At 38.3% G+C, this 22,687-nt stretch overlaps 2 protein-coding genes across 2 annotated transcripts; one reads left to right on the forward strand and one right to left on the reverse strand.

Annotated features, from left to right (window-relative positions):
• The first annotated feature begins 64 nt into the window (after window positions 1–64).
• LOC122700765 (olfactory receptor 2W3) lies at window positions 65–21,564 on the forward strand. Its single transcript, XM_043913821.1, has 3 exons — window positions 65–972; window positions 1,078–1,170; window positions 21,396–21,564. The coding sequence occupies exons 1-3, from the start codon at window positions 65–67 to the stop codon at window positions 21,562–21,564; spliced, it is 1,170 nt and encodes a 389-aa protein (XP_043769756.1).
• Window positions 21,102–22,687, reverse strand: LOC122700003 (spindle and kinetochore-associated protein 2). Its single transcript, XM_043912510.1, has one exon. It carries the CDS (start codon window positions 22,673–22,675, stop codon window positions 22,310–22,312), a length of 366 nt encoding a protein of 121 aa, XP_043768445.1. The 5' UTR covers window positions 22,676–22,687; the 3' UTR covers window positions 21,102–22,309.

Here is a 22,687-nt window from a genome sequence, read left to right on the forward strand (position 1 = left end):
AACACTGCATTTTATTGGCTGTTCGCATTATCAGTATCAATATTCCTCTTCAGGTGCAGTAGAGATGGATGGAACCAATGAAAGCACCCAGGGAAATTTCATCCTTTTGGGGTTTTCTGATCGGCCCCATCTAGAGAGAATCCTCTTTGTGGTTATCTTGATCGCATATCTCCTGACCCTTGTGGGCAACACTACCATCATCCTGGTGTCTCGGCTGGACCCTCACCTCCACACTCCCATGTACTTCTTCCTCACCCATCTCTCTTTCCTGGACCTTAGTTTCACCACCAGCTCCATCCCTCAGCTTCTGTATAACCTAAATGGACATGACAAGACCATCAGCTACACAGGCTGTGCCATCCAGCTCTTCCTCTTCCTGGGTCTGGGTGGTGTGGAATGTCTACTCCTGGCAGTCATGGCGTATGACCGGTTTGTTGCAGTCTGCAAGCCCCTGCACTACATGGTGATCATGAATCCCCGGCTTTGCCTAGGCCTGGTGTTGATGGCCTGGGGCTGTGGGGTGGCCAACTCCTTGGCCATGTCCCCGGTCACCCTACGCTTACCCCGCTGTGGGCGTCACGGTGTGGACCACTTCCTGTGTGAGATGCCTGCCCTGATACGAATGGCCTGTGTGAATACAGCTGCCGTTGAGGGCACTGTCTTTGTACTGGCAGTGGGCATTGTACTCTCACCCCTTGTGTTTATCCTGGTCTCCTATGGTTACATCGTGAGGGCTGTGTTACACATTCAGTCAGCGTCAGGCAGGCAAAAGGCCTTCAACACCTGTGGCTCCCATCTCACAGTGGTCTCACTTTTCTACGGAAACATCATTTACATGTACATGCAACCTGGAAAAAGCTCCTCCCAGGATCAAGGCAAGTTCCTCACCCTCTTCTACAACATTGTCACCCCACTCCTGAATCCCCTGATCTACACCCTCAGAAACAAAGAGGTGAAGGGGGCATTGAGGAGGTTGTTGCTGCATGACAGAGATAAGAAAGGAGTAAGAGTGAAAAGCCCAGACAGGCACCTCTAGCCTGGTTATGAACTCCATCGGGCAATACTGATGGAATCCAGAATTGTTGGATCAGATCTGGGTCTTACCTTTGTTTCCCAACTTATATACCTTTCCCTGGACTTCTTTACAACTGGCTCAGTTCCATCAAAACCGTAAGTGTTTTGCTGAATGAACTGGAAAACACATATCACCCAAAAACCTGTAGGTGATCTGTAAAGCAGGTATGAAGACATAGTGGTACAGATAGTTATAAGGATGAGTTTCTCCAACTTTGTACCAGTGTGCCAAGAAGGAAACTTTTCTTAAAAAGAATTTTGCCTTTGTTGTTGTTTGTTTTCAATGCACTAATGCAGTGATGGGCGTTTTAGTGAGAATGATCACAGATCGATAAATTCTCTTAGTCAACAGCCATCGACACAGGAATTCAGCATAGGGATGCTTGCATTTTTCAAATTCCTATTCAAAGCCTTTCATTGAGTCATATGTGTTGTCTACAATTTGTCCCCAAACTTTGACATTTTCCCCAAAGTTTGTTGTAAGAACTCTGGATAAACCAAGAAGTTAACCTATAACAATAATATGTGTGTCATTTAAATCTTAAGGCATCACTATTTCTCAGATATGTTTTTATTTTGTTAGGGAGAAGGACCTGATGTTTATTAAGTTCCTGTTATAAGTCAGGTGCTCTTAAGTCATCTAAACTTCTATGCATCTGTGGAGATCATATAACTTGTATTACCCTTATTTTGCCCATATGGTACTTGAGGCTTTGAGGTTAAATGATTTACTCAAGTAGAACTGAACCAAAAAACTTCTCCATGTTTTGTGTGACTTTTAATCCCTGATGATTCTATTGCTACACAAATTTGTAAAGAGTAAAAATGTAAGCATTTAATAAGTAAAGCAAGCAGCAAGACTTATTTTGCTTCTTTGCATACTACAGTCCCAGATATAGGAGAGGAAAAAGTTTTCCTGGAGCCTTTTGAGTCCCTGTCTGGATCTGAAATTAAACATACAAAAATAGGTTAATGGGAGAAAATCACACACATTTATTTAATATATGTTTTTCATGGCATGGGCTACTTCATGAGGAAATGAAGATCCCCAAAATTGTATTTTTTTTTATTCCACATTTGATGAAGAGTGGACAGTGGTGAAGAAATTTGATAGGCAATGGGGGTTGAGCTATTGGTAAGAAATTGGAGAAAACTCAGCAAGGCCTGTGTATTTAGATGCCCCTCAATATTTCTCCATCTTTGAATAAGAATGCTCCTTTCCTCAAGGAATAGGAAATAAGAAGGGTAACCCCATTGGAGGGTTTTATGAACCACTTAAGATGAAGGTCAGAAAGTCCTTCCTGCACCTGCCTTTTCACAAATGTCTTCAACTCAAATATGCAATACACCAAAATGCCATATTTTGTGCCAATACGTACTGAACCCCATTAAGGGTTTCTTCCAATTAATGTGCAAGTGAATTACCTAGGATTTTTATAACATTTAGATTCTGATTTACTAGTCTAGTAGGATCCTGAAATTCTGCATTTCTGCAAATTTCCCAAGGGATGCCCTCAGTCCCTTGCTGCTGGCCCTCAGATCACACTTTAATGCCATAGGAAATTAATCACCTACCAATCGTTTTTAGCAGGATGCACACACTCTGGAAAAATCTGAGCTAGAACTCACAGATCAGGGGGAAATAAAGTGGGGAAGAAATAAAGAGGAGAGGCTGACCGAGCACTGCCTTCATGTCTGTTCTCAGTCCCCTCAGCTTCACGGCCTCTCCTCCACAATGGCCTTGTATCCCCACCCTCCCTTTCTAACCTCTTCATTCTCTCACCTTATCTCCAAGGACAGAGTCCCATTGGGGTCATTTAAGTATGTATGAGCCAGGGACTACTGGAAGGGAGATGTCTGTGCTTCAAGGGGATCAGTTTGAACATTCCAAAATGCTTTTTTAAAGAAGTAATGATTTAGGCTTCCAGGGTGGCTCAGTCAGTAAAGAATCCACCTGCAATGCAGAAGACCTGGGTTTTATCTTTGGGTTGGGAAGAGTCCCTGGAGGAGGGCATGGCAACCCACTTCAGTATTCTTGCCTGGAGAATCCCCATGGACAGAGGAGCCTGGCGGACTGCAGTCCATGGGTTCGCAAAGAGTGAAACACGACTGAGCAACTCAGCACAGCACAGCCCAGTGACATGGTTGGGTTGATGAAATAGGAGAATGAGGAATCTCCACACTGTTCTCCATAGCGGCTGTACTAGTTTGCATTCCCACCAACAGTGTAAGAGGGTTCCCTTTCCTCCACACCCTCTCCAGCATTTATTGCTTTTAGACTTTTGAATAGCAGTCATTCTGACTGGTGTGTAGTGGTACCCCATTGTGGTTTTGATTTTCATTTCTCTGATAATGAGTGATGTTGAGCATCTTTTCATGTGTTTGTTAGCCATCTACCCAGCAATCCCACTGCTGGGCATACACACTGAGGAAACCAGATCTGAAAGAGACATGTGTACCCCAGTGTTCATCACAGCACTGTTTATAATAGCCAGGACATGGAAGCAACCTAGATGCTCATCAGCAGATGAATGGATAAGAAAGCTATAGTACATATACACAATGGAATATTACTCAGCCATTAAAAAGAATACATTTGAATCAGTTCTAATGAGGTGGATGAAACTGGAGCCCATTATACAGACTGAAGTAAGCCAGAAAGATAAATACCAATAAAGTATACTAACGCATGTATATGGAATTTAAAAAGATGGTAATGATAACCTTATATGCAGGACAGAAAAAGAGACACAGGCATATAGAACAAACTTTTGGACTCTGTGGGAGAAGGCAAGGGTGGGATGATCTGAGAGAATAGCATTGAAACATGTATATTATCAAGTGTGAAACAGATCGCCAGCCCAGTTGGATGCATGAGATAAGTGCTCAAGGCTGGTGCACTGGGAAGACCCAGAGGGATGGGATGGGGAGGGAGGTGGGGGGGGGGGGGTCAGGATGGGGAATACATTTAAATCCATGGCTGATTAGTGTCAATGTATGGAAAAACACACTGCAATATTGTAAAGTAATTAGCCTCCAACTAATAAAAATAAATGAAAAAAAATAAATAAGAGAATGAGAGCTACTTGTATGGTAGTTAGAGTTTCTCCTTAGAGTTGTAAAATTCCACAATGCTTCCTTGATACAGAACTAATGGGGGGAAATTTAAGCAATAACCAGGGCTCGTAGATGATCAGCCCTAAAAAATTGCTCATAGGGCTTCTGCAAACTCATTCTCTTTTTGGAAATAACTTTCTGGACATCTTAAGTGAGCTTGAGGAGCAGCCTCTTGAGAAGAAGGGACTTAAGGAATAGTAACTGGACTATTGCCAGCGTTCCTAACTTTGGAAAATACCCTAAAGATAACAAAGAATGTCCACAGAACTCTAAGGAATGAAAATATTCCAGTGTTCACTGTGGTGATTTTTATTATGCTTCTTAAGTTAAGGGACAGATTTCAACTGAGTAAAATTTAAAGATTTTATTGGCTTTATTCAGTGATGTATGCTCGGGCATCATATCTCTAGCAGAAAGGAAGCAACTAAACTACTGTGCAAAATGAAAGATGCTTATAGGCAGAAGCGGGCAGGAGACCTGTACTTGGCAAAAACAGATTTGTTTTTGTGCTGTTACTTGTTACTTTCCTTATAGGAGAGAACAAATATCTAAGGTAGATTACCTAATTAATGCTGATCATGCAATCCTAATTGGCTGGCTTAAGATTCCATTTCTAGGAGAGCTGAAATGATAATTTAAAAATCTGATGATGTGGAATTTATAATGAGCAACTCCATTTAGATCTGTTGTCTATAATATCTCTGATTATTTTATGACATGGGGGAACCAATAAATATAGTTGCTATGGAATTGTATAAGATACTCCACTTACTGGGTCTAAGCCAGAACAAAGTTGATTTTACTGGAGTCCCATACTTCCAGAAAATAACTACAGATAAGAAAACCCCTTACTCTTTTTATACCCCACTAAAGGGCAAACTGTGAAGAATGACTCATCCTCACATAACTCATATACATCCCCCCTCTCTTCTTCCAAAGACTCATTACTCCCTTTTTTAGCTGCTAAGTAAGTTCCTTAAGCCACTTTCTTTACAAGGAGATTTTCCTCATGTTGAAATATATTTCTAGGCCCAAAATGGAGATGCTTATCCCTAGGGTGCAACATCAGCAAACCAAAATTCTGTGTTCTGCTTGACGAGAAATGCAGTATAACCAGTCAGCCAATCTCCAAATGCCCCAAGGTAATTCTGGACTTTATTCTTGGTTGGTCCTTGATCTTTTAAAATAAGGTCAGATATGCATTGGAAGAGAAACAGGCCCCAAATGGAGCCATTTGTGCTAAGACCCATGTCAGCAAAGTAAGACTTAATATCCAATTTAATTGCAGTCATAACCTCTTCCAGGAATACGGTCTCAACAGCTCAGTTTGGAATTTTATCATCAGCACCGATGAGGTAATCCACCATGTAACCCTCTTCCCTCCCCAGAAGGTCCTTTACCTAAGCCTGAAGTCATCCATTCTTTCTCTTCTGCCTATGTAGGCCTTCCATTTTGCACAGCTCCTCAGAACTCTTCTCTACTTGTTAGATGGAGTGTTGCCTGATTCATGAATTATTTTATAAAGCCAATTAGGTCTTTCAAATTTGCTCAGCTGAATTTTTGTTATTTATTGGGTTGGCCAAAGATTCATTTTCCCCCCACAAAATGGCTCTAGTAGTGCTTTGTTGTCTTTAACTTCATTTGAATTGTTATGTTAGATTGTAGTGTGGCAGCTATTAGCATGCATTAAAAAAAAATCAAAATTGATGAATTTTTGTGTAGCCATTTTAATATTGAAGATGGAAGAAAAAAACATTTTCAGCATATTATGCTTTATTATTTTAAGAAAGGTAAAAATGCAACTGAAATGAAAGAACAGATCTCTACAGTGTATGAAGAAGAAGGTGCTATGACTGATTGAATGTGTCAAAAGTGGTTTGTGAAATTTTGTGCTGGAGGTTTCTGGCTAGACAACGCTCCGTGATCAGTTAGATAAGTTGAAGTTGATAGCAATCAAACCGAGATATTAACTGAGAACATTCAACATTGTACCATGGGGGAGACAGCCGACATACTCAAAATATCCAAATCAAGCATTGACTATCATTTGTACCAGCTTGATTATGTTAATCACTTTGATGTTTGGGTTCCATGTAAGTTAAGTGAAAAAATCTCCTTGACCGTATTTCTACATATGATTCTCCACTGAAATGTAAGGAAATTGTTTCATTTTAAAAACAAATTGTGACAGGCAATAAAAAGTGGATACTGTACAATAATGTGCAATGGAAAAGATTGTGGGAAAAGCAAAATGAACTACCACCAACCACACCACAGGCCAATCTTCAGACAAAGAAGGTGATGAGGTATATATGGTGGAACTGGAAGTGAGTCCTCTATTATTAGCTCCTTCTGGAAAACAAAACAATTAATTCTCACAAGTACTGCTCCCAATTTGATCAACTGAGAGCAACACTCAACAAAAAAGTGTCCAGAATCAATCAACAGAAAATGAATAATCTTCCATCAGTATACTATAAGTCTACATTTTTCTTTCTTTCTTTCTTTTCTTTTCTTTCTTTCTTTTTTTTTTTTGATGACCAGGCAAAAACTGTTACAGTTTGGCCAAGAAATTCTGATTCATCCGCTGTATTCACCAAACATTGCATCTTCAGATGTCCATTTAGTCTTTACAAAATTCTCTTAATGGAAAAAAATTCAATTCCTGAAAAGACTGTAAATGGTACCCGGAATAGGTATCTTTTCTTTGCTCAAAAAGACAAAGAGTTTTGGGAAGATGAAATTATAAAGTTGCCTTTAAAATAGCAGAAGTTAGTGTAACAAAATGGTAAACACATTGTTCAATAAAGTTATTGGTGAAAATGAAAAAAAAATGTGTCTTTCATTTTTACTTTAAAAAAATGAAGGAACTTTTTGGCCAATGAAATAATATGTGCAACCTCAGCTGTTCATGCACTCTTCTTGCACTGCCATTTCTATACAGCTCACTCTTGCCCAAACATCAATGCAGAAGAGTGTTCCACTGCTTGTCAGGCACTGAACTCCAATCCTTGAATCATTTTCCCTGAAATAAAGGGCATTAAACTTGTTAATAATTTATTTTTGTCATTTGACTCTCTTTAAGGAATGCCCTTTATATTGCACTAGCTTGAAAAAGTCATCTCCTTAATTTTCCAGCACACTTTGCTTCACAGTTATTTTTCCACATGTTGAAAAATTGAGATTAAATTGTGTCAACATGTGACATAGGACAGAATAGGATAAATTGACTTCTCTAGTGGGTGAATGGTTTTCTGTTCCAATCATTGCTTGTTGACTACAACTCTTTCTTCAGGTACTCCTTTTTTATTCTCTCTTAATGGTGCCTCTTCTTTAAACAGGCCTTATGTCTTATTTTTTGTCTACCTATTTTTTATTTTCTATCTCTATTTTGATTCTTGTCTAATCAACTCTTTTTTAAACTATAGCCAGGACTCCTCCTATTAATGCCACAATTACCATGCATATTTTAAAAAATAACTTTCAGTAAAATCATGACTCATAAATATAAGTGAACTCATGTTAAAGGTTTTTTTTTTTTTTTTTTTTCTTTTTCTTTTACTCATAAGATCTGAGGTGTTCAGTCAGATGCTATAAAGAGCTTAATGGAAATTGAAGCCAGTAAAACTTTACTAAGTTAAGAAATGTTGATTTGAAGTGAAAATACAGCAAAACCGTTTTGTCCACTGGGTGGAAGGCAGTCAATTAAATGTCTACTAGACACGGCATGACACGCATATCTATTAATTGCCTACAATTTATAGGAAGTGCAGAATAGCTCAAACTCAATGAAAGGGGGCTAGAATCTGATAGCCAGACATGTGTGCCAGAGACAGTAGCTTTCTTCAGAAACACAACTTTTTTTTTTCTATACTGCTAAAAACAGGGCTTTCTAAGTGCCAGAGTGCTGGAGAATCCATCTGCCAATGTTGGAGATGTGGGTTTGATCCCTGGGTCGTGAAGATCCTCTGGAGTAGGAAATGGCATCCCACTCCAGTATTCTTGCTTGGAAAATTTCATGAACAGAGGAGCCTGGTGGTCTATAGTCCACGGGGTCACAAAGAGTTGAACACACTGAACAACTGAACAGAAAAGCAATTAGCACTTTGGGGGTCTTTGATATGTGGCTGCCACTATTAGGGTTTTACCTGCATTTAATCATTAAATCCTCATTAAAGATACTGAACTGGGTAGTGTCACATCTGTATTACCAGTGAGAGAGTCAGAGCTCATCTATTTTAATATCCAGTTCCTGGGGGAGTAAGAATGCAGTAGTTTAGCCACTGTGCTATATCCCTTGTATGTAATCCTGAGTGGACTAGTGGGGTTCAGGAAATGTTAGTCCAAAACATGGTACTTTAGCATGTTGAATAGTTTAAACAGAAAGAGTTTGAGAGAATGAGATAAGCTAGAAGACTGACCTTTCTCTCACTCATGTCCCCTGAAATATGTCATAAAATTCCCATGTGAGAGGTGCCCTCCCCAAACCTGGAGTAATGGAACATTCTTATCACTAAAGACAAAAGGATACTAAGAGGAATTCTAGCAAACAGACTATGCCAAGTTTCCCAGATTTTACTACACTTACCTCACACTCCTTAAACTATCACATTCGTCCATGACGGTCCACTCTTCATCAAGCCTAGCATAAAAATATTCAGAGCTAAGTCTTTTTTTTTTGGGGGGGGTCTCATTTCCTTGTGAAGTTCCGTGTCACATAAAACTTATATTAAATAAATTCATGTGTTTTTCTTTTGTTAATTTATCCTTGTTACTTTAATTTTTGGACCTAGCCACTTTAATTTATTCTTGTCACCTTAATTTTCAGACCTAAGAGGACCCAGGAAAACTTTTTCCTCTTCTACAAGTTGGAGTCCTTGTATTAATAAGTCCTGCAGACACTGCGATTTAAAGTACAATATTTCTCCACCTGAGAAACTAATGGCTTTTTTTTTTTTTTGCTTTTTTAACCACAATAAAGTTTCTTCTTCTGTTAAAATAAAAATTCAACTGAAAAGTTTAAAAGAAATTTATTGCCTTTATTCACGGATATTCATGAATCAAGCAGCTTCTTATCTAGCAGATAGAAAGGAGCTTTGAAGAGCTATACAAGGCAAGATATTTTATAGCCATGTGGCGAGTCATACTCCACAATGAGTCTCACCTATTAGACCAATCCACAATTTTCACCTTCATGGTAGGTGTTGCAAAGGAGACCAAAACTGCATCATTCATCTACTGATTCATTGCCAATTAAATATGGTAAGCACCTATTATGTGTCAGCTAATTTTTCAGGAACTGGAGTTATAACAGCAGATAACTGTTATAATAACGGATGACTACAAAGATTCTTACAATTGAATAAAATTGAACACACAGACACATAGATATACAATATAAATAGTGAAAGTGAAAGTTGCTCAGTCGTGTCCGACTCTTTGTTCCATGGCCTATACAGTCCATGGAATTCTTCAGACCAGAAAACTGGAGTGGGTAGCCTTTCCCTTCTCCAGGGGATCTTCTGAACCCAGGGATCAAACCCACGTCTCTCGCATTGCAGGCAGATTCTTTACAATATAAAAAGTAAAATAATTAAATATATGACAACTGCTAGACAAAATAACAGGTATTATATCTGAGTCAAGTGTCTATGTGCAGGTTGCAAACTATGAATTTTAATCTGAATATTTTGAGTTGAAGTTCCTTTTGTAGGCTCTCCTAAAAAAGAGTCTGAAATTCTATGTAGAGTCTATAGCAGGTATTTATTTGGAAATTTCTGAAAATAATTATGGTCAAAACCATGAAGAAGACAGATACATTCCAGGAAATGATAAATGTTGAAGTGGTCAACTGAGGCAAAGGACTTCATGAGTGGCAAAAAAAAAAAAAAGAGAGAGAGAGAGAGAGAGAAAAGAGATGATTGAAAAGGAGGAATAGAACTATCTGAGGTGAATGAGAAAAATTGCCAAAAGGGAGGAGCACATATCAGTGAGATCAGAGAGTCATTAAAGGAAACTGCAAATGTCTTATGTGATGTGACAATCCCAGGGATATTAGAAACCTCTGTGAAAGCAGTTTTAGGAAAGCATTAGGATTTCTAATGTGCTGAACATTTAATACAGGACAAGATAAAACTTAATCCTCATTTTTATGGTACTTGTCTGAGAAAGGAAGAGGGATACAAAATAGTCCAGAGTTAGAGATGGGGAAGGAATGATCTTTGCCCCCAATAGACTTTTTCTTGAAAAAACATAGTTGACAGTGTTAAACATAAGGCCTCTGAAAGCACAATTAAAAGAGAAAAGATATCAAGTCAACAGTAAGTGTAGATTTTTTTAAAAGTTTTGATACATTTGACGTAATTCACATTTGAAGTCAAATAAAAAAAAAATTAAAAATTAAATCACAAGGAACTGCTAGAAGTTATTATCCCTAATAAAAACAAAGTTCTTCCTCATCACAGAGAAAATTGGTGCATGCAAACCCTACAAACATAGGGTCTTGTTGTTTTGTCATCTCCAGAGGCTGGCAGCCATTCTTCATGAAATATTTTTGAATAGATGAATGAAGTAATAACACAATAAGGGAATGTTGTGTAACTGACACTAGAGTATGTAATTACTGATGCAATGGATGTAACAGAAAAGAAATCATTCAAGATGAAGTGTGTGTTTGCTCAGTAGTGTCAACTCTTTGTGATTCCATGGACTATAGCCTGGCAGGCTCCTCTGTCCATGGAATTTTCCAGACAAGAATACTGGAATGGGTTGCTTTTCCTTCTCCAGGGGATCGTCTCAAATCAGGGATTGAACCTCCAGCTCCTGCATTGGCAGGCGGGTTCTTTACCACTTAGCTACCTGGGATGCAATGGATGTAAGAGACAAGAAATCACTCAAGATGAAGAAGGAAGAAAGACAATTCTCAAAGGAGACAGAAGAGAAAGTGGATCAGAGCACATGTGGGGAAAGCAGTCTTCTCTTAGATGAGGAACAATTCCTGCTCTGCAGTTACAGACAGAGGTAGCAAAGGAGCACTTAGTTGCAAGTAATAACAACAGAAGTTATCCAGGGGATAGCTTACTTGTCCCAATATTTTTTTAAGTGCTTTACTTATATTATTTTATCAAAAATCATAAGAAATTGATGTGGCACTCATAACTGCTAGCAAACAGTAGCTTTACCTGTTAGAATCTACTCTGACCTCATGGTTAATGCTTATTTGTTATTTGTTGCCATCCACTGCAACATTTACTGTAGCAGAACAATGACAACCACAAAAGCCACAAATAACCTCTCACCTCCTGTCTACCTAGAACTAAGCTATTCAACTTTAATTTCAAGATAGCATTGAGAACTAATAGGAAAAAGCACTTATCATCATGTCTACACTGTCAAGCTCTTCATATACCACTTGTTTCTGTTTATTACACTGTTATCACAGACCATGTGATCATGGTTATGACAAGCAAGACACAGGGACAATTGTGCATTCACTCTCAGAGTCAGGATTATCCTCTATTTTAATTGAAAAAGTCCTTGGGATACACATGGGAAAATTAGGTCCCTATTAACAGTTGATTGATTTCAATCATATTATAAATAATGGGCCTGGGAACTAAAATAACTAGAAACTGACAATCAAAAATAACAAGAGTAATGATATCCATTTAATTAGTAAAGTCTTCTTTTTTTAATCTACTTAATTAAGAAGATAACCATAGGGTGAAGAATGCTTCATTTCTTCTTGGAAGCAGCAGAGTATTAAGGGAATGCATACATACTGGAAAAAAAAAAAAACAGAACAAAGATTCATTTATGAGTCTTTTATTGTATTTTATAAACTTAAAGAGAGCCAAAGTCAATTGTTCATAATTTTGCTTTCTCTATCTGTGGAAAGTTGACATCTATCAAGTAGAATGGCTTTTTCAAAACAGGATTAAGAGATGGAAAATAGTTACCTGAACATCAAAGGAAAATCTTGACAATGTGATTGTTGTGGTAGATTCTACATGATTCCCTGTGAGCTTCCTTCTCAATGCCCACACCTTCACATGTTCCTTTCCCCCAAAGTGCAGGTGGGAACTAACACTTCCTTCAAATCAGTAGAATTGGCAAATGCAGTGGGAAGTCAGTCCTTTGATTAAGTGATGTTGTATAATAAATGTGAAGTTTTTTGCAGGTGTCATTAAGGTTTTAAGTTTATTGATTTTGGATTAATTTTTAAAAGATTATCTTGAGTGGCTCTGACTAAATCACATAATGGTCCAAAAGTGAGAGACTGAACTTTCAATGAGGTCAAAGAGTTTAACTCCTGCTGGCCTCAAAGAAGAAAGCTGTCATTAGCTCCACAACCCAAAGTAAAAGAATTCTGCTAACAACTGCTTGAGCCTGGAAGTGGAATCCACCCCAGTCAAGCCTCTAGATGAAAACACAACCCAGCTAATACCTTTCTTTCAGTCTTGTGAATCCGAGTGCAAAGGACCCAGATATGCTATATAGAAGCTGATGACCCACTGAAACTGAGATAATAAATTTGTGTTTAGTTTTAACTCACTAACTCTGTGGTAATGTGTTTCACAAAGATGGAGAACTAATATGGCCACTTTGCCAGAACCAATTACTTTTGGGCAAAGGACACATTCACCTCAAAGCGATCTTACAAGAAGGGAGCCAACATAACAAATACTCTTAGCTTCTTAAGCTCTTCTCTTCTTTCCATACATTGTGGTGGCCCATTGACCAAATCCAGTTGGAATCCAGAAGACAGAGGAACGTCTTTGCTTTATCCATAGTGAATGAAACATGGAATTAAAAGAGATCCAGAACAGTTGAGCTATTTTGACTGTCAGCCTCCACATTTTTCCTTTGCCTGGATAAAAAGTATAAGCCCCCAACAAAAGTTTCAAAGCACACAAAGTATCATCAGCTGTTTCTGTGGACAGAATGAATTGGTCATATTCCCACCTGAGGTCTCAAACATTAGCTAACTCATGTAGAAAAAAGAAAAAAACAAACAAACAAATATATAAAAAGCATAAACGAGCTGCTCTACTCCATTTCTTTAGCTGTCGTGAGGCCAAAGTTACAACTTAGGCTTTTATTTCCTAACTCCCTTTCATGGTCCCTTTAGGCTCAGCCAGCTCCTCAGTGGTAAAGTGACTCTATGTCTTCATCAATGCAGGATATGTGTTTTTATGGCCTTGTCCTCATTTTATTGCTGATGTTTGTCACTGTCCAGATTCAGTGAACATGGGGTTTTTAGAGATGCTCCAGCTGCCTTATGCTCCTTTTAGTTGATTCTAATTACTCCATCCAGTTCAGAGATCTGCTTTCTTGCTTTGGGGGCAATGGCATGAAGAACTAGATAACCAGGATAAACTCTCAGCTTTCAACTGAACAGAAACTTGGGTGCTTTCCTGGGTGAAATCATTCCTCTAAGGACACCAGGTCAGCCATACCCTCTAAGTCCAATAATATGGTTCTGAGCCCAAAAATGCTTCCGAGAAATAACTAAGTGTAACAGTGAGTAGAGTCACCTACAATTCCTCCTTGTATCTATACAATCTAGCTAAGGGAAGGTCAACACCATGCATTGGCTATTGTTTTAAAGCATGTTGCAGATTAGGCAGATGGGACCCAAACTTTGCAATGTGCACTCTCAAAGCTGGTGCCATAATTGACCTTCAGGAGAACACTGCATTGCTCTATTAAGCCATACCCCTTCCAGGTATGACTGGTGTAATCCAAGAATTTGAGCCTATTGCTACATTTTCTTGGCAATAAAATATGCCCATTGATGGGAGGCAATGTTAAAAATGCAACTGTTTTGGATAGAACCCCATGTGCGTTTCCCCAAGTTCCGTATCTCAGTCGTATCTGACTCTTCATGATCCCATGGACGGTAGCCCACCAAGCTCCTCTGTTCACGGAATTCTCCAAGCAAGAATACTGGAGTGGGTAGGTATTCCCTTCTTCAGAGGACCTTCCTGATCCAGGGATCAAACCTATGTCTCCTGCACTGTAGGCTGATTCTTTACCATCTGACCTACTAGGGAAGCCCAGATCACCATGTAGGGCTACAGAAAATCAAGCAGGCAGAAATCACCCTAGAAAGTGATGAAAAATATGAATGTGGATTTTGCAACTATACTTGAAAAGATAACTCATTACAATATATGATGGAGTCTAGAGCAGTCTGCTCTTCATAGACTGTGTTCATCGGGGAATGTTGCTATTCAGCAGCTCTGTAATGACTTCCAGTGTTACCAGATGGGACATGCAGCAGTTGTAGCATAAAAGGTAAAGATGAAACTGTAGACCAAGGTAGGTGGTGGATCATATAATTAAGCACATGACTGTCCCCTTCACTGACACCTTGGCCACTACGTACCTGGGCCCATGGTGCAAACAGCGCATTGGCTGTGTGTCAAACAGACTGTATGACATCCACAACAATGATATAGATTTGTCACTATTATAATTCCCCATATACATAAAGCAAAATAGAAGAATATGTTTGTTAAGTAACTACCCATGTCTAGAAATGAGCAGAACTTGATGTTTAAACCTAGAACCTTTAAAAGATACTTTATCAATTTCCTTTTTATTCTGGAAATATATATGAGAAGTTATAACTGAAGGAGATTCTCAGATTCCTTAGGAATGGAAGAATAAACAGATTCAAGGCCAGGAAGAGTATCATGGAGACAGGCTGATATATTTATTAGACATGGAAAACTGTGTGGATCCAAAGACTTCTGACTATAGTTAGCTAATCTTGACATAGTGGGAATTAAATCTCTTGGCCATCTAAGGAGTCCTTATATAATCTTTCAAACTAACAGTAATCTGGATGAACAGAGGCCTAACCTGAGCCAGCTAAAGGAAAAACACAATCTTCTACTCATTTTCAGATTCACATCAGTTCCTAAATAAAAAGAATTAGACTAGCAATGAGACAAGGTGCACTTGCTAAATTCTTCTTCCTTAGTCCCCCAGGTTTTTACTGAAATTCCTGCTCCTGAATATATCTAAGGAGACTTCTAACTATTTACACAGGTAAATAATGCCCAGGGGAAAGTGCATACTTTGGCAGGGTAATAAATTTTATCTGATAAAACATAGGTAATGGGCTGTTTATGAGCATTAGGTAGCAAACAACTTGAATCTGGCATACCAAAAGACAGTGTGTTATGGTCCAGTTGTTATTTTCCCAGTTCAGAGGAAATAACTGAAACAAACAGACGTAGAAACTAGTGACATATTCACACGAACATGTGAATAGGAATGTTCCTGGCCCATGCCATGCCACGCTAAGTCACTTCAGTAGTGTCTGACTCTGTGTGACCCTATGGACTGCAGGCCACCAGTCTCCTCTTACATGGGAGTCTCTCAGGCAAAAGTACTGGAGTGGGTTGCCATGCCCTTCTCCAGGGGATCTTCCTGATCCAGGGATTGATTCTGGGTCTCTTAAGTCTCCTGCATTAGCAGGCAGTTTCTTTACCACTAGTGGTCCTGGCCCATACAGAAGCGTGTTTTTGTCACAAAGCTAAACAATACTGCCACCTGGAGGAAGCAAAAAAGATAAGAGCTTTATCCCATGGTTCAAAATGTGTGTGTTTAGAGGTAAGGGAGAGGGGGTGGGAAGATACATGTAATATCATTATTTCTTTTTTTATTTTTCTTTCTTTCTTTTATCTCCAACACAGATTAGTTTTTAGAAGTTACAGTGTACTATCAAGAATATAAGTAAATTGTTATCCCTGTTACAGTGCCAGTATCATATTTAGGAGCCTTACTGGAATAAATAAATAAATATTGAAACACTGGCTTAATCAAGGAAATAGTGCATCTCTCAGGAAGCAGTAGTGTAAACTCTTAGACAAATATGCAGTACCCAGAAAAAAAAACAAGAAAATCTTCAGGAATATAGGCAAGAAAGGAGACTTACAGCTTGCATGTGAGAAACTCACCCAACAGACAGAATTTGCTAAGTTGTCTGTTTGCTTCTCTTCAAGGAATTAGAATGGGCAGTAAATTCAAACATCTTTAGATTTCCAAAAGGCATCTTTTCTAAAACTTTTAAATTGGCTTAAGCTCTATTCTCCCATATACTATCTTTATTTAATGACTCTTTCTCACATAGGATGTGTTTTTCCAGATATATTTATACCAATATCTAGGTTTATTGTAGTCAAGGTCCTGTAAACCTAATGTCCTAAGACCAAAAATTTTATAAAATTACTCAATACATGCCAGATTCTAGGGAGATGAGGTAATTTTTTGGAAAGATAATAATTACAACAAAAGTTATGCTATTTGAATAATTAATTACATTTATATGCTCATAAATAAAATCCTTAAAGGTAATTTAGTATTTTAACTTTGCAAGAATTTTTATTTGTTTATGGGAGCATGATCTCTTTACAGCGTTGTGCTATTTTCTGCTATACAACAAAGTGAGCCTGCCATGTTGTTTAACTGCTAAGTCGCGTCTGACTCTTTGCGACCCCATGGACTGTAGCCTGCCATGCTCATCTGTCCATGGGATTTCTCAGGCAAGAATACTGAAGAGGGTTGCCAGTTCCTTCTCCAGAACCAGCTATATGTATACATCTATGCACTCCCTCTTGAACCTCCCTCCCATCTGCCCATCCCACTCCTCTAGGTCATCACAGAACACCAAGCTGAGCTCCCTGCGCTATACGGCGTGTTCCTCTAGCTATCCATTTTACAGAATGTATATATGTCAGTGATACCCTCTCAGTTCATCCCACCCTCCCCTTTCTCCACTGTGTCTACAAGTTCTCTATGTCTGCATCTCTGTTCCTGCCCTCGAAATAGGTTAATCTGTACCATTTTTCTAAATTCTCTCTCTATTTTTATATATATGCATTAATATATGATACTTGCTTTTTCTGTTTCTGACTTACTTCACGCTGTATGTCAGACTTAGGGCTTGAATGGTATGACTGGAATGAAGAAAGAGATTTTGTTGTTCAGTTGCTAGGTCATGTCCGACTCTTTTGCAACCCCAGGGACTGTAGCCCTCCAGCCTCATCTGTTCATGGACTTTTCCAGGCAAAACTACTGGAGTGGTTTGCCATTCCCTTCTCCAGGGGATCTTCCTGATCCAGGGTTCAAATCCATGTCTCTTGCATTGACAGATGGGTTCTTTACCTCTGAGCCACCAGGGAAGGAAGAGAAGCTAGAGGTAAAATAAGTAACATATCAACTTTCTTTATGCTAAGGTAAGAGTTTAACCAATAAATTGTTCATTTGACCAATTTTAACTTTACTGGTGAAAAATTTGGTTGCATTGACAAAGTTCTAAAGTAGTTCAGAAAGTAAAAGAATTAAATAATCTTGGAAGATGTAATATAAATTGTATATATCTTTTCTTTAAAGTATATTTTTTCCTACCAAGATTATATTTCATTTTAAAATACTCTTAGAAAATTCAATATCTTAGAAGATAGTTTAAAAATAAAGCAAATATCTTCAAAGATAAATGTATATCTGAATTTGTTAACTTAAAAGGAAAAAGAAGACACCAATGAATAAATTCACTTACCTTTTTACAAAGAAGATAAAAGTCAGATATTTTAAAATGTTATGACAAGGGAATTCTGTGGTTATGCTAAACTTAGGAAACTAGTATTCTGGATAAGTTGAAATGTGTGATGAGGTGTATACATATATTGTGAAATCAAGTCTCATTGATTTGACTGGTCAATAGTGTTATGTTTAGTGGGGAATGGCCAACCAGATTACAGGCAATCTATAGTCCTTTACCTGTTTGATATGATTATAATCAGTTAAAACACAGTATTCAGGTTTTGTATGTCCTAGTCAACTAGCATTATAAATTTAAAAAAATGTTTTATTTATGAGACTGATCTTATAAATTTATATATACACATATAAATTTGTAGTTATACATATATAATGCAAATTCAACTGAATAGGAGAACTAAGGATGAATTAAATCAATCTTAATTACATTGGCAAAAATCTTTTTTGACATAACTTAAGTGGCTCTAGTGATAAAGAACCCGCCTACCAATGAAGGAGATGTAAGAGACTGGATTTGATCCCTGGGTCAGGAAGATTCCCTGGAAGAGGAAATGAAAACCCACTCCAGTGTTCTTGCCTGGAGAATCCCCTGGACAGAAAGCCTGGCAGGCTACAGTCAAAAAGGTCAGAGTCAGACATGACTGAAGCGACTTAGCGCACATGCAATCATGAGAAAGGTAAAAGTCATCATCACATTAAATAAAGAAAATGAGTATACTAAGACAGAGGTTTCCAACCCCCAGGCTGTGGACCAGTATTGTCTAGCATAGCTGAAGGTGAGCAGTCGGCCAGTGAAGGATACTTCATCTGCAGCTCTCCCTCACTCCCCATGGGTCAGATTACTGCCTGAACCATCCCCTTCACTCCCTCCTCGCCCCCACCCATGGAAAAATTGTCTTCACAAAACCTGTTCTTAGTGCCAAAAATGTTGGCGGACCACTGTACTGGGACATAGGTTTTTAAGGGCTATCTTAGAATTTGGAGAACTGAACTCAATCAGAAACTCTGTAGCCCATAACATGTATCTATGCACTGTATTTATTACTGACCTTCAGTCCCAATGTGGTCCCCAAAGTTGACTTTGTTACTTTAAGATGTTCATTTATATGATGACATAAAATTTGGTTAACTTTAACTGATTTCATTTTCATTATTTTAATTTTGGAGAATGCATATAAAGATTCAGATTTAGATGATTGACAGTATTTTATAGGAAGCCAAAGGTTCTTTTTAGAAGCTTTGAGTTATGTCAACTGCATCCACAGACAGATGACCAAACTGACGACAGAAGTGTATGTAACCATTCTCATACTGAATTTAGAGCAATTTAGTCCCATTTGTTTCATTATTCTGGCAGTCATTCTAATACTCCTTAGAGAAGTGGTTGGAATTTCCTCTACATAGAAGATGACCAGTTCAAAAGAAGAGAGCCAAAGACCATTGTAGTTTAGATTTCTCCCAGAAAAGCATTATCTTCATTTGATACATATATTCACTAATTTTTAAAAAAAATATTTTGCCTTTGCCTCTTCTTAGAACTTCCATTGAGTGACTCACTCATTTGTGTGAACAAAGAAGGATCATGAGGTATATGAGGAGATTCCTTTTCATGAAAAATATAAACAGAACAAACAAAATGATGAAACATGAAAGAAATATAAACATATTAGGAAGAAGAATTAACCTTAGAGAAATTACTTTCAAGAAATACAGAAGAAGATATAAACTGCAAAAAATATAAGATCTACAGAAATATTCCTTGACAAAGCTAAAATATATTCTTTCTACTTAAAAGTATGATGAATAGTTTTAGAAAATCAATAGAAATGTTAGATGACCAAAATGAGGAAATGGTAAAATAAAAACACAAAGGAATAAAAACGAGACATAAGAGAGGAAAAACAGAAAATTAGAGCAGCAGATCCAACACTGAGTAATAACACTTCTACAGCTAGAGAACAGAGTAAAGAGAAGAAAGACTATCAATGGAATAAATCAAGAACATTTCCTAAGTTGTGATTTCTCAAAGTCATGTAAGTTCACATTAAAGTGCTTCCTGAGACTTCTTAGGTCAGTGGATGACAATATTGTGCTATTTGGTATGCTCAAGATAAATAATAGAGTCATAAGCTTTTACAGAGGTAAAAAAGTACCAGAAAGTAGAATAGTTTTCAACTTCTTCATAATGAACTGAAGTACAATTGTGTTTCTTAAGTGTAATATTATAGCTAACCAAAATATCCTTCATGTAAAAAGCTAAAACAAAGATATTTAGCTTCTCAAAAATTTGAATGCTCCAGAAAACTATTTAAAGGACAATGTTTCCCTAAAAACAAAGAGCAAACAATGAAGGGAGAAGATATGGGCCACAGAAGACTGCAGATTCAATACAGCATGTAAAGATGGGCATTTGAGGTGACAATTGTCATTCTTGTACTGGAAGGAGAAGATGATCAGTTCAGGATCTCCAACCAGACACAGATGTCTCAAGGATGCTATGCAAGATGCCTGGGAAACAATGAACTCTGACTGAGACTTGAACCCATGAGGCCAAAGCCCAAGGCCCACGGTCTTCCAACTGAGATCACACATCTGGTTTTAGGACTTAAGGTTCGTGGTGTCTCATCATGGAAAGAATTCAGTGAGAGACAAAAATGATAGGTAGGAAGTGGATTTGTTTAGAGATAAACACTCCACAGACAGACTGTGAGCTATCTCGGAAGGTGAGAGCAGCCTCAAAATATGGCTTTGTTTGTTTTTATGAGCTGGGTAATTTTATAGGCTAATGAGTGGGACTCCAACTATTTCAGGGAAGGGTCAGAGGTTTACAGGAATTGGGCAACTAACCATTTTTTATTTTTGATGATCGGCCTCAAAGTTGTCATGGTGTATATGGATGAGTCATTTAGCTTGCTAATGTGTTAAAATGAGTGTAAACTGAGACTCAAGGTCTAGTAGGTCATCTCCTCTACCATCTTGGACCTATTAGGTTCTAAACAGTTTATGTTGTGTCAGTGTAGGAAGTTTATCCTATAGCTAAAGAGACAGAGAGTGCTACACATTAACCTGTATTGGGAGAGTGAATTAAGATCATGCCTTCTGAGACAAAGCATGCAGAGCAAGTTTAGTATTAAACATGTACAGAGTCTCTTGGGCAGAGAGTCTCCGGGGCAGAAGAATTTTTAGCACTGGGACTCATTATATTCATCAAATTGCTTCTGTATCTATCAGGCAACTACTATATTTTTTGTGTACTTCACAGCTCCTAATAAACCTTATGTTTTGCACCAAGAGAAGAAATGAAGCAAAGTTATCTTTTATTTATTTTTTTTTCAAAGAAATAAAACATTTTTAATCTGAAAGTACAGTATGTTGAAAAGCACAGTAGTACAGGACAACAGGGGCTGGCATCGAGTGAACAGGCAAGAAGAGTTACTGACTGGAGAGGGAGGGGAGGAGGGAGATGGTAGAGCTGAAGGGTCATCAGCAACAGGAGACAGAAGGCAAGCTGCGATTTCACACCTGCAGTTGAGGGCACAGGGTCTGGTTCCTTGCTGGTCAATTCTGTCTGCCTTCTTGAAGAACAATCCAATAATGTCTGAGTGGGAGCTCTTTTTTTCTCATCATAGATGCCACGGTAGCACTGAATTACATTCTGAATGGCCGCTGCAACCTTCATGTACCATCCTACACTCGGGTCCTGTGCCTCAAAACCTAACAGTGCCTCCTCAAACAGAGCTAACTTATGTGACTGGAGGGGAAAACACACGTTTACGTCTTCGAACGTTCACAACTTGAAGGTTCATATATAGAGATTTACAATAGAATGAACTGAACAAGTACAGTAATAGAGACTAGAGGAGAACAAAGGCATATTTCAGGTTCCTGAAATATGACAGGGGCAATCTGAAACAGCATTAGAAAGCAGAGCTCATGCTCAACGTTGGCAGGCGGAAGGAACAGGACAAAAATAAAAGTGAAGCTGTCACAGAAAAGCCAGCTTTCTACTAAGTTAGGTATTGTGGGAGACTGTCAAGTCACATGTTAGCAGTCTCACCAGTAATGTGACCCACATCTGCGTTCAGAATTTTCAACAATAAAATTATTTACATATGTATAATATAGTACAAATATTTTTCTAACCTTTAATTTCCCAAGCATGTTCATTCACATCTGACTGACTGATAGTACATAATATTCTTTTGCAATAGGTCAGTCAGGACATCTGTGTTATCCCACTTACACAAAAACAGATACGAAATGGTGTTGGGACTTCCTTGCCTGAAATTACTAAGCATGTGTGCATATATTTAAAAAATCTCTTTATTTCCATTCTGCCCCTTTGGCTGAACTTTATTAATACAATATCTGCCCTTCTCTTGTATCCCCCCTCCTGTGGAAGGCATCACTATCCAGTGATCCAAGCCAAATCTCCTTTGTCATCTCCCGACCAATAGTCATCAATGTTAACAAGACATTTTCCTAAATTTCTGGGATTGATTTCTTCCCCATTAGAGTTCCTTTTTGCAAGTCCATTTCTTCCTCAGAAGTCTGACATGTGAGCTCTTAATTGCTCTGCCGCAGTTTTCTCTTCTTCAGTCAGTGGTAACAGCTCCAGGTCTGTTTCCTTCTGCAGTTCTTGTATCAAGGTCATAGTCTTATTGAAAGTAGCACAAATGCGGCTCTTAGTCTCTTTCTGCTCCACAGAAATTGGTTTAAAACGAACATGCAAAGTCTGATATCGAGACTTTATTGCTGACAATTCCTTTACAAGTGTAACTGGATTTTTCTTGCCTGCTGAATCAGGATAATTAGTCTTGATTTCATATTCCAGCCTGTACTGAATGTAGTCCAGATCAGAGTCAGCTTTCTGGAACATCAGTTCCAGCTTATCGACCTCCGCCTCCATGTTGAATAGTTG

Source organism: Cervus elaphus, chromosome 9 (assembly GCF_910594005.1).
Source record: "Cervus elaphus chromosome 9, mCerEla1.1, whole genome shotgun sequence".
Taxonomy (NCBI): domain Eukaryota; kingdom Metazoa; phylum Chordata; class Mammalia; order Artiodactyla; family Cervidae; genus Cervus; species Cervus elaphus.